The sequence below is a fragment of the Papilio polytes genome, unplaced genomic scaffold (assembly GCF_000836215.1).
Source record: "Papilio polytes unplaced genomic scaffold, Ppol_1.0 DF824269.1, whole genome shotgun sequence".
Classification (NCBI taxonomy): Eukaryota; Metazoa; Arthropoda; class Insecta; order Lepidoptera; family Papilionidae; genus Papilio; species Papilio polytes.
The window spans coordinates 1102008-1117709 of record NW_013524935.1 but is presented as its reverse complement, the minus strand read 5'-3'; the positions used below and the strand labels follow the sequence as shown (position 1 = coordinate 1117709).

At 31.6% G+C, this 15702-nt stretch overlaps 4 protein-coding genes across 5 annotated transcripts; 1 reads left to right on the top strand and 3 right to left on the bottom strand.

Moving 5' to 3' along the window:
• Nucleotides 1–1444: 1444 nt before the first annotated feature.
• Nucleotides 1445–5784, bottom strand: LOC106109917 (cell cycle checkpoint protein RAD1). Its single transcript, XM_013291578.1, has 6 exons — nucleotides 5692–5784; nucleotides 5068–5205; nucleotides 4743–4846; nucleotides 3839–4070; nucleotides 2176–2307; nucleotides 1445–1615 (listed from the first exon to the last, which is right to left on the bottom strand). The coding sequence occupies exons 1-6, from the start codon at nucleotides 5782–5784 to the stop codon at nucleotides 1505–1507; spliced, it is 810 nt and encodes a 269-aa protein (XP_013147032.1). The 3' UTR covers nucleotides 1445–1504.
• Nucleotides 5698–6408, bottom strand: LOC106109926 (zinc finger SWIM domain-containing protein 7-like). The gene is made up of 2 exons (XM_013291588.1): nucleotides 6209–6408; nucleotides 5698–6138 (listed from the first exon to the last, which is right to left on the bottom strand). The coding sequence occupies exons 1-2, from the start codon at nucleotides 6300–6302 to the stop codon at nucleotides 5777–5779; spliced, it is 456 nt and encodes a 151-aa protein (XP_013147042.1). The 5' UTR covers nucleotides 6303–6408; the 3' UTR covers nucleotides 5698–5776.
• Nucleotides 6409–6667: 259 nt separating this feature from the next.
• Nucleotides 6668–9665, top strand: LOC106106474 (Golgi SNAP receptor complex member 1). Its single transcript, XM_013287057.1, has 6 exons — nucleotides 6668–6839; nucleotides 7250–7425; nucleotides 7634–7723; nucleotides 8318–8466; nucleotides 8966–9082; nucleotides 9340–9665. The coding sequence occupies exons 1-6, from the start codon at nucleotides 6809–6811 to the stop codon at nucleotides 9458–9460; spliced, it is 684 nt and encodes a 227-aa protein (XP_013142511.1). The 5' UTR covers nucleotides 6668–6808; the 3' UTR covers nucleotides 9461–9665.
• A 1540-nt stretch (nucleotides 9666–11205) lies between these two features.
• Nucleotides 11206–15560, bottom strand: LOC106107936 (zinc finger protein 33A-like). 2 transcript variants are annotated; one of them, XR_001225892.1, is made up of 8 exons: nucleotides 15313–15560; nucleotides 15096–15236; nucleotides 14768–14908; nucleotides 14476–14538; nucleotides 14090–14164; nucleotides 13365–13454; nucleotides 11535–12236; nucleotides 11206–11294 (listed from the first exon to the last, which is right to left on the bottom strand). XR_001225892.1 is itself a non-coding variant. In XM_013288972.1 (7 exons), exons 1-7 carry the CDS (start codon nucleotides 15433–15435, stop codon nucleotides 12012–12014), a joined length of 858 nt encoding a protein of 285 aa, XP_013144426.1. In that variant the 5' UTR covers nucleotides 15436–15560; the 3' UTR covers nucleotides 11447–12011. The 2 variants fall into 2 exon arrangements, 1 of the variants encoding a protein (XP_013144426.1); XM_013288972.1 differs by lacking the exon at nucleotides 11206–11294 and having other exon boundaries at nucleotides 11447–12236.
• Nucleotides 15561–15702: the final 142 nt, after the last annotated feature.

Genomic DNA, 15702 nt, shown 5'->3' with positions numbered 1-15702 from the left:
ATAATGTAATAAAATGATTGTTGATTGGTATATGTAAATAATTGAAATTTAGACTAATCATAGCTTAAATCTCTAATTCGATTTTTGTGTACATGATTTTGTCTCTTAAAAACATTAGTAAACAATATCACAAAAGAACTGTTTGTTAACATAGGACTGAAAATCAATGTTAATTTATATAAACATCAGTTTTGTATATTTTTTCATATTATAACAATTTAACTTTTCTATGCACAAATTTAGGTCTTATAAATGTTTATAAACACTAATTATTTCTTTTTATATCAGTGTTGTTGATTTAAAAGTGATATAGCCTGCAATATTTTCGGACAAATGTGTCGACCTGTGCAATACCACGACCACTCAAGTACGCAGAATTACTTTCACGCCATGCAGTGGAAGTAATTCTGCGTCCACTCTCATAAGTGCGTGTAGATGGTCGTATTATTCCACTTTCCATTCCCACTTTAAGGCAATGATGGGAAGGGGAAGTGGTTTGGGGACAGGGGAAATATATTTTATCTGTGCATCCACTCCATCAATGCGTGGTTCACACTTGGCCAGTAGTTGGTCAGTAGTCTGCTTGGATTGTTAATTGGTAGAGTGTAAACACTAACATGCGCCAATGAGTGTTTCTTGTCGTCGCAACTGTCCAACTGTCATGGTTTAGTGTGAACCAGGCATAAAGGTAGGCAAACCATTTGCCAATTGTATGTCTGTGCAGCGGTCGCTTTGCTATTTCGTCAAAAATGAATGTTGTTTGTAATTAACATTCCTTATTTAAGATGTAATTAAATAGTAAATATAGACATATATTTTGCACAATATTGTATTTTTATTACTAGACCTCTAGACTAGATGGAAGAAATAGTTTCTAATAACTTCATAGACTATAGTTACAAATAAAAATATTAAAATATAACTAAGGTTTCAACATAAGAATTTATTTTTTAATTCAAGTTACTAGCTTTATAGGCATTTTTTTTTAATCTGTCTAGTAGTTTTTGAGTTATTTCATTACATACAAAAATACAAATCTTTCCGATTTATAACACTAGTATAGACTAGCTGATCCCGTGCGACTTCATCTGCATAAAATTATGAATATTTTATTTTATTTTTTACATGTGTCAAATTATCAATTGCAAATGTCAAAATGACATGACGATGACAAACCATGGCAACCTTGCTTCCTTAATGTTGGCAACAACTTATAGTCTCTTTCCCACATTAGGATTTTTATCCAAAATATTTAATGAATTTAATGGCGTGAAAATATATAGCCTAAAGCGTAACGTAACGTAAGTGTAGGGCTTTTTATTAAAAAAGAATTATTCAAAAATATGCTGTAATTGCTGACATCTTAGGCAACAAAGAAGTGTGTGTTTACGCTTTATTATAATAGTATAGATATACATGACAACTGGAAAATAAGACAATTACATTTTCTTTGAATCAATTTTATTGCATTAACCTATTTAAGTTACATAATAAGTTAACATGTTCAGTCAAGTAAAGGCACAATATAGAACTCTGAGAACATCTGCCTTTGGTCTTCTTTCTCAAGTTTCAGTTGCAATAACAACACCCCGTTGCTACTAAATCTTAAAACAACCTGCAATTTTTTTTCCCAATTTCCATTATCTATTGATAATATATTTTTGTACAAGTAATATTTAAAATCTACCAATTTGAATTTTATCTGCATTAAAAAAATAACTATATACATGTTTCAACTCTAGTTTAGTAACATCCATCCATCCAAACATTCGTATATTATTGAGAGGAACTAAGATAAAACAAACACTAATGTGGACAATTTTATGCTTTAAAACATAGTTTTTTTCTGAGGGTAGTTCATAAATTAGTATATTTTTGACAGATTAATTATATCTTAATTCCTACTAGTATTATAAATGCGAAAGTTTAAATGGATGTTTGTTAGAGTTTGTAGCCTAAAAGACTGAGAGAATTTCGATGAAATTCGACACAGACATAGGTGACAGTCTGTAAGAACACATAGGCTACTTACTTTTTTTTTAATTCACTTTAACGTAGCTATCAAAAGCTAGTAATTACTGTGGATAAATTAAAATCGACCCAGTAGTTTTTGAGTTCACATATAACATTTTTTTTTACATTTTTTAGTACAGAAAAATCTAAAAAACTCCTAACCTTTGAGGAGAGTGCAAGTGCCTTCATAAGAAGTCGTATATGATGTAGTTGATATCTGAGAGTGACTTCACGTTCACAACTGAAACTTGCCACCATGTCCGAAGACTTGGGCATCTCTATACAAGACCGGTCCTTGACAAATAATAAATACAAAACAACTAAATTAACAATACAATTACATAGAAAAATAGAAAAGCAATATACAAAACCGATAAAGCCAGCATCTCTTTATCGGTTTTGTATACTTAGGTCAGGGTCTGTCCCACCACTGGCTGATAGAGGATCAGATAGCTTAAATATGACATCTCTGTCTGATAAGGGAACATAATCCAATATCTTCATCACATATTTTACGAGTTATATTGTTATCAGACAATTTACAATATGGTGGGACAGGCCCTATACATTATAAGTTGTAAACTCGTGTTAAGGAACACTATGTCACAAGGTTTTCTTTTATTTAATTCTGTATGTATTTTTTTAGGTAAAAATATTAGAAGTTTTTTGACAATTTACTTATATTAACTTAACCATTCCAAATAAGCTCTAGGCTTGTGCTAAGATATGGTTCACGACAATAGTCGAATGGCGGGATTCGAACCCTCGACCACAAGATCGGTATTCCTTACCACGTACCATTAGGCTATTGTATGTATCTATTTTGGTATATGTTTTTGCGGAATTGAGGCAGCACTAGCGCCATCGTGGTGATAATAGCGCCAGCATTGCAACACTAGCGGCATTAAAGAGAACTATGTAACGTCAGCACCGCCTGTCGGCGTTTGATGGACTCAGCGATTTAAAAAGGGCCGAGCGAGCGGCGCAGCTCACTTCTACAGTGACAGTCAGGAAGAACTCACTACACCGGTGAAGTGCTAACTTCATTAGTGGTTGTCAGAGGGAATGCACTTGTCGTTGCTGTGAACGAGAACGGTGGTGTTGAAACCATCACTGCCACGAATGGAAACATACCTCCAGCGACAAGGAAACTCACTATTGACATCGGCACCTAACCCTACCTCAACTACGACAAATATTATATGTCGCAATCAGAAGAAATTAGAACACGAGCGCCGCCAAGCGACTTTCGAGAGAACTTAGATTATTCTGAAAATAGGGATCGTTGCGAGAACATTATTTGAATGATATGAGCTTGGTAGATAGATGATATCCTGACTGAGGAGTATTGTGAATGTATTCCTGGCATCCGACTTTACCCATGACCACCCACATGTGATCTCGAGTAGTAGTAATTCTGATATCGTGCTAGCTTAAGCCGACATATATATAAGGGTAGCCACTGAGCCCACAGTAGGGATATAGTGATGATGAATTTATATATTGCTAACTGCTGTAACTGACGTACGGAGGATGTAAAGGCTTTTGCAGAACATCAGCGTTTTTACCCCTAGGGTACAAAACATATAGCTGAGCAAAGGCCCTATCAGTTCTGCATTGCAACGCATTGTCAAATTGTTTATATATTTTGTTTTTTTTTCCTCTTCAATTTTCTTGTCATTAGTTTTGATTGTTAATGATTGGTTTTCGTTTTTCTCGTTTGTATTTTTTTTTGTTCAAGTGTATTATGTTGTATTGTGTTGCAGTGTGTTTTGGAACTGATTAAATGTGTATTATTATTATTATTATTATTATTATATCTTACCTGCATACCGTAGGTAACAATGCTAACATTAGGATGTTCAGGTGATAGATTCAATTCCAGTACATCACAGGATCTTTCTAAATCAGCCAACAATGCGAGGAACGCCGGGGCTTTGAGCACTAACTTGGCGACTTCATCTGAGTCAGCGTCGCGCAGATCTAGCAAAGAATCCGGTGTCTGTGTTGATATCTCACAGTCCGTCATCACATTGTGTACTGATTGCGGTTGGAGACTGTAAAGAATTAAAGTTAATAGAATAAAAATAAAAAATACATATTTAAAAGCAAAATATAGTATGTATTGCCATTTGATGTATATCTTACTATTTTTTTTATCTATAGTAATATTATAAAGAAGAAAAATTTGTATTTTTATACATATTGAAATAACTCAAAAACTACTGGGCAAATTTTAAAAATTCTTTCACTGTTAGAAAGGTAATTTATTTGTGAGTAACGTAGGTTATATTATTTAATTTCATGCGGGTGAAGTCGCGAGCAACATCTAGTCATATATAAGCCGGCGCTTAACCGCAACTGACAACTAATACTATAAAATAAAATTTGGATAAATAGATTAATGGATGGTTGGTTTGTAGCCTCAACTGTGGATCTTGATAAAATTTGGCATAGGTATAGAGAATAGTCTGGAAGAACACATAGGCTTACGTTTGTTTTTTTTTATTTCACGCGATTGGAGTAATGGTCGAAGGCTAGTAATGTTTATAATTTTAAAAAAGCACCTAACAAATTTTTTTTGCTATAATATTTTAAGATAAATGATTGGGCATTTCAAATATTCAATGGTAAGCAGATGGAGGGTTTAACATCATTGAAATACATTTTTAAGGTAAAATGGTAAACTAAAAAATTAACCAATGGTAAGAAATAAAAATTAAACTTACACTAAAAGTAAAGGTGATCCTTCACATCTGTAATACATCTTCAAACTTGATTCTTCAGCTGAACCAAAAATGTTCAAGCACTCGGCCAATACTGCTATACTTATCTACAACATATATGTTCTTTATACAAACCTAATATCATAAATGCCAAATTTGATGGATGTTTGTAAGTTTGCAGACTAAACTGTTAAATAGATCTTTGTGAAATTTGAAATGGACGTAGACAATAGTCTGGAAGAACACTTAGGCTACTTGGGTTTTTGTTGTCAGCAACACAAAAACATGTTCACTAAATACCTTTTTTTAAATATAACATAAACATTACCTTAAACATAACATCCACATCTTCTCTGACGTGGTACTCGGTAAAATTGTCAGCAGGTACATAAGCTGAAGCTTGAACACATTTCCCTTCTTCCACTGTTAGCTTCAATCCTTCCGACATCGCACAAAATACTGCACACTGTTGTGTAAACATTGATTTATCAAAAGTTGAAGAGAAAACCAGCTGAAAACCAGCTCCACATGGCTTAGGTCATGCGGTCCACGCTGAGTCTGCAGCCCATTGTTGTCAATTTAACTTTTTTTTTATTTAGCTCATAAGAAACTGTTTTTGTGACAACAATAAAAGTCTTTTTTTAAATATGTTTTTTTTTTATCTATTATAATAATATTATAAAGTGGATAGATTTGTAATTTTATATATATTTGATTCATGAAAAAACCACTAGAAATATAGATTTTAAAATTCTTTCACCATTAGAAAGATATTTTATCTGTGACTAACATAGGCTATATTTGATTATTACTCATATTTAGGAACAATTAAAGAACAGTATATTTCAGGGCTCTGGCATTAACATATATACATTTTAACTCAATTACAGTTAATTCTATTTAAATCTGAATATAAAATTATACTAGAATATTAACATAGTTTAATACAAACCTCTTGGAATTGTATTGCCTTTAACAAACTACATAATATTTTCCCAGACTCCATTGAAGCAGTGAAATAATATTGAGATGTACCTTCATCCATTCTCATCTTCTAAATCAAACATTGACTTAACTAACATTAAGTATTGATCATTAGTTATTTCGTGGTTCACAGTTTTACCAAATATCTGTTGAATTCTGGCAGCCAATATGTGTTTACAAGATATCTGAGTTTTCTTTTCCAATACTTGATGTTTAAATGCTAGACATGGACAGAAGTTAATACGAGGAAATACTCGGTAACATCTGTCGTTTTCGCCTTTAATTTCTATAAGTTGTCTTGTTTTATTTGCAGTGGAGTACGTAACAAAAGTTGGATGTTTTTCTAAAATGTCCAAAGCCCTTTGTAACACTCCGCCAAATAGAGAATGCAAAGATAGCAGTTCTTCGTCTGTAACTAAAAATGATCTTAATTAAAGTAGGTATTAAAGGGAAAGATTAAAATATTTCAGAAAGTAAATAACAACTTTCTTTATTATCAGTTTTATTTACTCTTTCTTCTATTTGGTTCAAAATTCTTTCGAAAAGTAATGGTAATTTAGACTGGGCACAATCATTCATAACAGTCAATTATTAAATACTTATTTAATAACTGAAACTAAAATATGCTCATTTAGATTAATTAAAAATTGCTGAATACCGCGAAAACGTAAACTTAGCCATACATCACTTTGACACCTGATCAATTGACAAATTGACAGTTTGTTTAGTGTTACCCTTAGCAATCTAATTTGTTTTTTACCAAGAACAATACTACGCTTGACCACAATCCCAACATATATTGTGATGTGATGTGGTACATTCTATTAGTTCCTTCTTAAATTCAGTAAAAATTAAATAAAACGGGATGATTGTTTCAAGTTATGTTGAACCATCATTAGCACTTATAGCAACATCGTCACTTTCCTTTACGTCACAACATGATCTGCAGCTGAACGTCAAATGTCATTTTTTCGATAACAAAAAGTGACCTTGAGTTTATTACGAGTCTAAACAATTTGTAAACAATAAAATATAATTTTAAGTCGTTGGAAAACTCTTACGATTGATAAAAGTATTTAAAAGAAATGAACATGGCTTCGACTATATCTTGGGAAGGTAAAGTATAAAACATCTTACATACTACCGGTGTCACTAATTAGAAATTATGACGTTGCAATGTTTGTGTGGTTATGCTTTTATAATTATTATGGTTGTACGAGTTGTGGCTTATTTTTAAAATATTCTATGTTGTAATTTACTTATTAATCATTGCATCAGCAACGATTAAAAGGCCCCATCAAGTAGAACTTTCGTGCTTAAAGAAATTTTATCTACTTTCCTTTTAATAATCATATTATTGCAGCGTATATTTGTATTGATTTTCTTATAATAATATATATACAGTCTTTTGTCCATAATATTATTAATATTAAACATAGAAATATCATCATAAGTGTTGGTATCTATAGAAAATTAGAAATTCTTTGCAAAAACTAATGTTTATACGGGATTCATTTTTGTTTCAGATTTAAGAAAACAAGCTCGACATCTAGAGAATGACATAGATGTGAAACTGGTGGCATTTAGTAAATTAGGTGTTACATATGGCTCATCAAATCTATCCTCCGAGACAGCTCCTTTGATAAACAGTGATGACATGTTTGATACAATGTCTATGGAGATACAGCAACTTTTAAATAAGGTATTTAAAAAGAAGAAATCAGTAGAGTAAAATGTTCTATGGTGCTATTGGGTTATCGCACAGAACACTGGAGGGAAAGGGACATCATAAGTCTGTCTTACAGTCTTACATAAGCCCATTACACTCCTCCTATCCCGAAAAGAGAAAAAAGGGGGTGCCATAGACATGGTACTATATTGGGTCATTTTGGTTACCTTTATTTTTGCAGTTGTCTACAATAAATGATACAATGGCAGATTTAGCACCAAGTGGCACTGCTACAATGCACACTATAAAAAGACATAGAGAGATTCTTATGGTAAGTTTTGTTTTAATTATTTTTAACAAAAACAAAACAAACAACGTATTTAAAAAAAAAATCATAAATACATGTATTTTCATGACACATATTTTTGTAATACATTAATGCTTACTTGCTTTTAAATATGAGATTTAAATAAACATTATTGAAGTGGTACTCAAAATTTGGTCTCATCCTTGGATGCATTTAGATTTGTAATCTTAATAGTATATAGTACAGTAAAAGTAGTATAGGTAGACCTTATGTACAATAGCCCAAAGCCCTTTTAAGCGACCTTAATGGTTTGGGGTATAGACTATCAATCTTGCAGTCAAGGGTATGAATCCCACAATTCAGCTATTGTCATGAACGATATCGTAGCACAAGCCTAGAGCTTAGTTGGAATTGTTAAAGGAAATATTAGTAAATAACAAACAAAATCTACTAATATTAAAAAAAAAAGGAACATTGGATATTACTAGGTTTGACATTACATTGGGGCAACCTTTAAGGGTGGATGTTAGGTTAGGAAATATATGGAAAAGCAATACATACTGTGCCAACCCACCAAAGAGACAAGGGCAAATTAATGATGTAATTAATATATCCCAGGATTATCAACAAGAGTTTTCTAGAACATCAGCATTAGTTAGTGCGAGGAGAGAGCGGGAGGAACTGCTGCGCGGAGGCAGCCCTCCGCCCGCCGCCGCCGGACTCAGTCGACGAGACCAGTATGCTAAGGAAGCTAATCATTTGCACAGGTAAATAATATTACAAGGGTATGAAAAGTGATTATTAGTAAATGGTTGTCAAAATTCTTTGAATAATTAGGGGAAAAAGGGATAAAAAAAACATACTAGCTGGCTCCTCCTAGAGTCAGACTAGATGAAATTAATGTAATAACAATATATGTGAGTTTCAATTCGTAAAAAAATCTTTGTAAATAAAAAATACTTACTAGACTTACTTTAAATAAAGTAATATTTTTTTTGTTTATCCAACATAATTATTTGAATATTTATCGCTTTATGAAGTAATTAGCTTTCGCCAGAGACTTCATCGGCATGTCATTTAAAAAAAAACAAAAGTGAGTAGCCTATGTGTTCTTCCAGACTATCCTCTACATCTTTATTAAATTTAATTAAAATCCATTTAGCAGTTTAGGCTACAAACTCTAACAAACATCCATCCATCTAAACTTTCACATTTATAACATTAGTAGGAGTATGATGTTATGTGTGTCCTATCTTTGTATTATAGTTCACACATCCTAGTGGATGAGCAGATCAATATAGCGCTGGAAGCTCGGGAGCACCTCACCTCGCAGCGGCAGAGTTTCAAGCGGATGCAGACCAGGTTCAATGACATTGCAAATAGGTTAGTGAATGTTACAATATCCTAGTTATATGTTTAAAAACTACCACACAAAATTGAACAAAGTTTCTGAAGTTTTTGAGTTTCGACAGCATTGTTTTAATATTTTTTTATTTGTCTTAAATGTATGATGTATATAGTAAATTTTGTTTTAATATAATGATTAAGTGATATAGGTGAACTAAATTACTTTAAGGTTCCGTGTTTATTCCAACTATTTTATAAAATTATAGAGATTTACTAATGATTTAATTTTTCAGGTTTCCGATGCTGAACAGTCTTATTTACAGAATAAATGCTCGTAAACGTCGTGATTCCCTAATTCTAGGTCTTGTTGTAGCTGTTTGCACATTCCTATTATTATTCTATGCTTTCCATTGATTTTGTAGGTTATAAAATGACCTAATGTAAGAATAGTATAATTAGATTTAATATTTAATTTGATTTTGTAAAAAAAAGTATTTTACTTTTATATATCCCAGCTGTTGTCTGGACTTACGGACAGACAAAGAATCTATACTATTATAATAAAGCGTAAACACACACTTCTTTGTTGCCTAAGATCTCAGCAATTACAGCATGTTTTTGAATAATAGTTCTTTTAATAAAAAACCCTACACTTACGTCACGCTTTAGGCTATATATTTTTACGCCATTTAACTTAGAGAGTAAATATTTCGGATAAAAACCCTAATGTGGGAAAGAGATAAGTTGTTGCCAACATCAAGGAAGCAAGGTTGCTATGGTTGGTCATGCCATGTCATTTTTACATTAGCAATTGATAATTTGACAAATGTAAACAATAAATTAAAATTTTCATGATTTCATGCGGATGAAGTCGCACGGGAACAGCTAGTTTTAAATAAAAACCAATTTTTTCTAATCATTAGTAAAGAAAATGTTATTGTGTAATAAATTCAAGATTTTTTTTATATTACAGACAATAAAATTAATTGTTTAGATGTTAGAGAAATTGCTAAAAATTCCATTTGTTTATAAAAAAGGGGTTTTATTCTAATCTTACTAAGATATACTGTTTTTATCAAAATGGTTTTAAAACTTAATGACTTATGTACATTATGTAACTATGTATTTACTTATTAAATACTATTTGTAAGTCAAGTGTTATTAAATAAATAAAAAAAACAAGTTTTTATTGGCATTATTTTTATTTCAACATTTTACAACCTTAAACTAGGCACTTTAGTATCTATTTACAAAGCCGGGTCCATTTAGCCCTGTGAATAGATATTAGTGTCTATTTCCACTTGGCTTCATGTCTAGAGTCGCGCGGCTAACGGCTTAGTGGAAATAAGCATTAAGGAATTTTACTTTGTTCTACTGATGTAAATCATCGTTTTGCAGCAAATCAAACATGATAGTCAATAACAAAAATCTTTAAAGTCAAGAAAATATCAAACTGGAAGACATATAGTGAAATATGTGGCCTCGCGTTACTAAACTGAATACAAACTCACCTACGTAAAAATATTAGCAATCACAAAAAAATACTTTAGAATCTTTCGATTTTAGGTTAAATTAAAATTTAATCAACACTTTACTTTTGCCTAATTTAGTAGCTTTCATCAAAACGATGAGGTCATTCAAAATTAGAATTGACACGTTAAATATATTTTTTTTATATTATAAGGTGGCAAACGAGCTAACGGTCACCTGATTCATTACACACATTCATAGACATTCGCGATAGTGGAAGTGTTGCGAACCGCACATAAAGAGGTTATTTCCCTTTCCCATGCGTCTAATCTACATTTCCTTTCCATCCTTTTCTTAAAAGGAAAAGGGACTAAAGTTGGGCCTCCTTGTTCATTAAAACAATTGGTAAATCAAAAATATACCGCTTCTCGTCACAGTTATTCGAAACTAGCCGTTGCTCGCGACTCCGTACGCGTGAAATTAAAAAAAAAACAAAACTGAGTAACCAATTTGCTCTTCCAGATTATCCTCTACGTTTATGCCAAATTTCATCGAGATCTGTTCAGCCATTTACGCTACAAACTCTAACAAACATCCATCCATCCATCAAACTTTTGCACTTATAATATTAGTTAGATGTAATAATAAAGATTCTTTAGTTATGTGGTGCATATAATAAAAGACGTGCGTGTTGTCCAAGATCTATAATCCGACTAAATACAATTTTCCAATATTCACAGGGTATAATCATATTAGTCGTGTTATATTTAACAGTTACCTGGGGGGATGATGACATTGATGGGGACATAAACCAGAAAGTGTTGAGATTGAATGTGGATGGCTACAAAGGAAGAGGAAGACCGAAGAAAGTATGGATGGATTGTGTGAAGGAAGATATGCTTAAGAAAGGAGTGGATTCAGATATGACGGCTGATAGAGATGTATGGAAGAGCAGCACATACTGTGCCGACCCTCCATAAGGGATAAGGGCAAGTGGATGATGATATTTAACAGTTACCTACATTACAGGTTACATACAATCAATAATCAGTGTTTTTTTTTCTATCACATTTTTTTAAATCATGTCCTTAATTTACCTCTACTGTGTCACTAATGGATTTATCTTTTCAAAAAACAAAAACAATATATTAAAAAAAAAACATACAGACGACTTGAGTACCTCCTTCTTTTGGGAAGTCGGTCAAAATTGGAGTCCTTTCACATAGACCAGGGAAAAACAGAGCAGATTCTTAATTTCAAATAAAATTGAATTTTATACAATTGTAACAAGGTTTAATTTTACTTTCCATGTCTTCAATCAGGAGTAAAAAAACTGTAAATTTATTTAAGCTTGGAATAAATCAAATTAAATGATGCTTTCGGTATTTTTATGAATCTTGCAATTATCTAAGTTTTAGATTTTACATATTTTTTGACAGAACATTTTTGTTTGACTATGACACTTGTAATAATCAGTTTGTATGGACCCTTACAATCAATGTACAGCAAATTTATGACTGGTCAAAGTACATTTTTGTGTAAAACTTTTCTTACATAGATTACATTGATAGGGTCTCACTCCTGTATGTATTCTTATATGCTTCTCTAAATCTGATTTGGAGTAAAACATTTTGCCACAATCATCACACTCTTTAGTTTTCATATGCTGTCTTGTGTGGTGGTACAATTTTCTCCATGTGTCAAAAGTTTTACCACATTTCTAGAAAAAAAGATAAAAAAAGTTGAAATAAATTGACATTTAATCTTATCACCACTACAACACAATTAGGAATAAGAGAAAAAAACACAACAAAGTAATTAAAAAAGAATGAATAATAAACACGTAATTACAAGACAAACTAATTATTTAAAATGTGTATTGCAGTGCTGACTGGATTGGGTCCTCGCTCAGCTATAAATGCTGAATGCTTCACACACTTCATAAGGTTTATGTAATACTCTCACTGGATCGTTACCTCATTCCTGAGGATCGCGACCACTCTCCTTGACAATCTCTCGAAGGGTGTGTAATGTATTTATTTATATATTTATCTCTATGTAATACTAGCTGTTGTGAAATTACAAAATAAAGCCTATGTTACTCACAGATAAATTACCTTTTTAACGGTCAAAGAATTTCTAAAATCGGATCAGTAGTTTTTAAGTTTATTCTATACATACAAAAATCAAATCTTTCCTCATTATATTAGTATAGTTTAGCTTTCGCCCGCGTCTCCGACTGAGCGGTAATAAAAAAAAACAAGTGAGTAGCTTGTGTTCTCCCAGACTATCCACATATATACCAAATTTCATCAAAATCCATTCAGCCATTTAAGCTACAAACTCTAATAAACATCCATCCATGTAAATTTTCGCATTTACAACATTAAGTAAGTATTACTTAGGGTTGTCACACTTCCATACATCCCTTTCATCCAACCTGAATTTAATCCCTTTAATGTATTCTCTTTTACACAATTCATTCATACATTGTCTTCCTTTACCTTCATAGCCATCCATTTAATCATAACAACTATTATTAATAAAATCAACTCATAAATAAAAAAAAAATCAATTCAACTAAATGCAAACAGACATATAATAGTACATCTCAAATATTCCACTCATAATCAACTTGCCTTTATCCCTTAAGGAGGGTCGGCACAGTATGTGCTGCTTCCATACATCTCTATCAGCGGTCATATCTGAATCCACTCATTACTTAAGCATATCCTCTTTTACACAATCCATACTTTCCTTACTTATATACTAGTTATATTTAATAATTAGAATACAAGAAAAACATGAAATTTACATTAAAATAAATGATTTACTTCTCAAATCTTACCTGACATTTATGAACAATAATATCTTTTTCCTCGCATTCAGGTTTTGTTTGAACTTTCTTTTTATAATTAACCTTATCTTTGTGTGTTTCCTGAAAATAAAAGGAATATCATAAAAAATAAATAATTAAACATGTTTTTGAGTTTTTTTTCTAGTGTTCTTAAATCTAATATTATAAAATTGGAATGTTTAGATGAATGTTTGCTAGAAGTCATCTAAACGGCTGAATCTTTATGTAATTTGGCATATATATGAAGATAGCTTCGAGAACAAATAGGCTACTTATTTTTGTTTTTCTTTAAATCTACACTATTATAATAAAGCATAAACACACACTTCTTGGTTGCCTAAGCTGTCACCAATTACAGCATATTTTTGAATAATCCTTTTTTTAATAAAAAGCCCTACACTTTGTCACGCTTTAGGCTATATATTTTCAAGGTGTTAAACTTAAGGGTATAAATTAAAAAAAAACCCCTAATGTGGGAAAGAGACCATAAGTTGATGCCAACATCAAGAAAGCAAGATTGCTAAGATTTGTCATGTCATGTCATTTAGACATGTAGTATTGATAATTTGACAAATGTAAACAATGAAATAAAATTTTCATAATTTCATGCAGATGAAGCCGCATGGGAAAAGCTAGTTTCAATATAGTCTACATGAAATTTATTATAAGCTTTATGAGAAATTACATTAAAAACAGTTTTTATTTTTACACATTACCTCACATTTATCTTGATTTGTAGGACTTTTCATTGTATCTTTATCTTTATAGTTATTTCTTTCTTTCTGTTTTTCCTGAAGAAATTTAATTTGAAAGTTAATAAACAATACTAACAAAAAAGTCATTAAAAGACCAAAAGGCTCATATACATGAAAAGGAGGAGGAACATGCTAACTGGATGAGAAGTCAAGAATGCAAGATGTAATGCCCAGCTTACATTATCCCAGTCCAGTTTTCGAAATTAGCGCTGGTTTACAATGAAAACACTAGAATCCATCCATCACTAAGTAGGTTTATATTTTTCCAGTTGAATCTGCACTGGATTAGAATAATGGATAACTCTTTTCATCAGAATTAATTATAAGCTATATGTACATAAGGTTACCTGTACTGAATTTGGAAATAGATCCTTTCTGATTGTTAAAGTGCCCAGTGGTGTAGAATTTGACTAAAATAATAAAAATACAAATTTATATAACATATAACATGAATTTTATGGAATTAACTCTAAGGACTTGTCCCACCGCTGGCTGATAGAGGCTCAGATAACTTAAAAATGAGGACACTGTCAGATAAGGGAACAAAATCCAATATTTTACATGTTGGATTGTAATCTGACAGTTTACAATATTGTGGGACAGGCCCTTAGTGATATTTTTGAGTATTAACATACTTACCGTTAAATTTACAATGCATGAATAAGTGTAATTATCATTTGTATTTGAATTGTCAAGAGTTTCTTGTTCACAATAATTGTTTTCAGTGTCCTCATTTGAATCTTCATTTTCTTCCTTAATTACTATGCTGTATTCAATTATCTAATATAATAAAATAAAAACAAGTAAGTACACATTAATAAAAAAGTCATTTAAACAAACCAATAGATGTTTATGGGCAACCGCCATCAATTTCTTTTGTGACGAAATCCGGGCCGTTAATTTTACAAACCTTAATTCTCAAGTTTTAGTAACAAAATAGAATTAGTATTATTTAATAAGAACTTACTTCTTCGTTGTTAGTCTTGTCATACAGAGATTTTAAGAGAGAATCATTATTGGTTACAGCTTCTCGAAATTCGATGGCTTTGTTTAAAATTACGTTGCACGTCACGCAAATTTTACTTGGAAGATTATCTGCAACTGATACCTTAATTATTTGTATTGATTTTCATTCAATAAACAAAGATTTAATCATGTAAAACAGCACTCATCTGAATACTTACTTCAACACCGGTACAAATAAAAACATTTTGTTGTAGATCTTCATCTATAAATGTTGTACCTACATTTACCAGGCACAAGCGACATAAATCGTGAAAGAAAAGGTTACTTTCTTGAAGCTCCATATTTACAACTTATGGATAATTTGTGATGTATGCGAATTCGACCTTTAATAAGCCAATTGCCGTTTTTATGATGTTTGTTTATTTTATAGTGCCACAAGGATATTGTGGCATCTTTTTGACATTGACAGGAGGGCGCCTCTGAGCATTTAAAGTTACCAGCGAGGTATTATTACCATATTTGAGGGAAATTCTTCCCTTTTTAATACAAAAACGTAAATTATTATAGGAAGTACTTGTACCTTACAGTTTAACTAGGAAATGCTTTTG

What these genes read in the sequence shown, in the direction of transcription:
- LOC106109917 (XM_013291578.1), bottom strand. Translation starts at nt 5,784, where the DNA reads ATGGATGAAGGTACATCTCAATATTATTTCACTGCTTCAATGGAGTCT. An exon ending in GGATCACCTTTACTTTTAGT is followed by an intron (nt 4,071 to 4,742) that starts GTAAGTTTAATT and finishes AATTCTTTACAG; the next exon opens with TCTCCAACCGCAATCAGTAC. An exon ending in TTGTTACCTACGGTATGCAG is followed by an intron (nt 2,308 to 3,838) that starts GTAAGATATAAT and finishes TTATTTGTCAAG; the next exon opens with GACCGGTCTTGTATAGAGAT.
- LOC106109926 (XM_013291588.1), bottom strand. Translation starts at nt 6,302, where the DNA reads ATGAATGATTGTGCCCAGTCTAAATTACCATTACTTTTCGAAAGAATT. An exon ending in TAAAACTGATAATAAAGAAA is followed by an intron (nt 6,139 to 6,208) that starts GTTGTTATTTAC and finishes GATCATTTTTAG; the next exon opens with TTACAGACGAAGAACTGCTA.
- LOC106106474 (XM_013287057.1), top strand. Translation starts at nt 6,809, where the DNA reads ATGAACATGGCTTCGACTATATCTTGGGAAG. An exon ending in TACAGCAACTTTTAAATAAG is followed by an intron (nt 7,426 to 7,633) that starts GTATTTAAAAAG and finishes TTATTTTTGCAG; the next exon opens with TTGTCTACAATAAATGATAC. An exon ending in GAAGCTAATCATTTGCACAG is followed by an intron (nt 8,467 to 8,965) that starts GTAAATAATATT and finishes TTTGTATTATAG; the next exon opens with TTCACACATCCTAGTGGATG.
- LOC106107936 (XM_013288972.1), bottom strand. Translation starts at nt 15,435, where the DNA reads ATGGAGCTTCAAGAAAGTAACCTTTTCTTTCACGATTTATGTCGCTTG. An exon ending in CATGCATTGTAAATTTAACG is followed by an intron (nt 14,539 to 14,767) that starts GTAAGTATGTTA and finishes TTATTATTTTAG; the next exon opens with TCAAATTCTACACCACTGGG. An exon ending in CAAATCAAGATAAATGTGAG is followed by an intron (nt 13,455 to 14,089) that starts GTAATGTGTAAA and finishes TTTTATTTTCAG; the next exon opens with GAAACACACAAAGATAAGGT.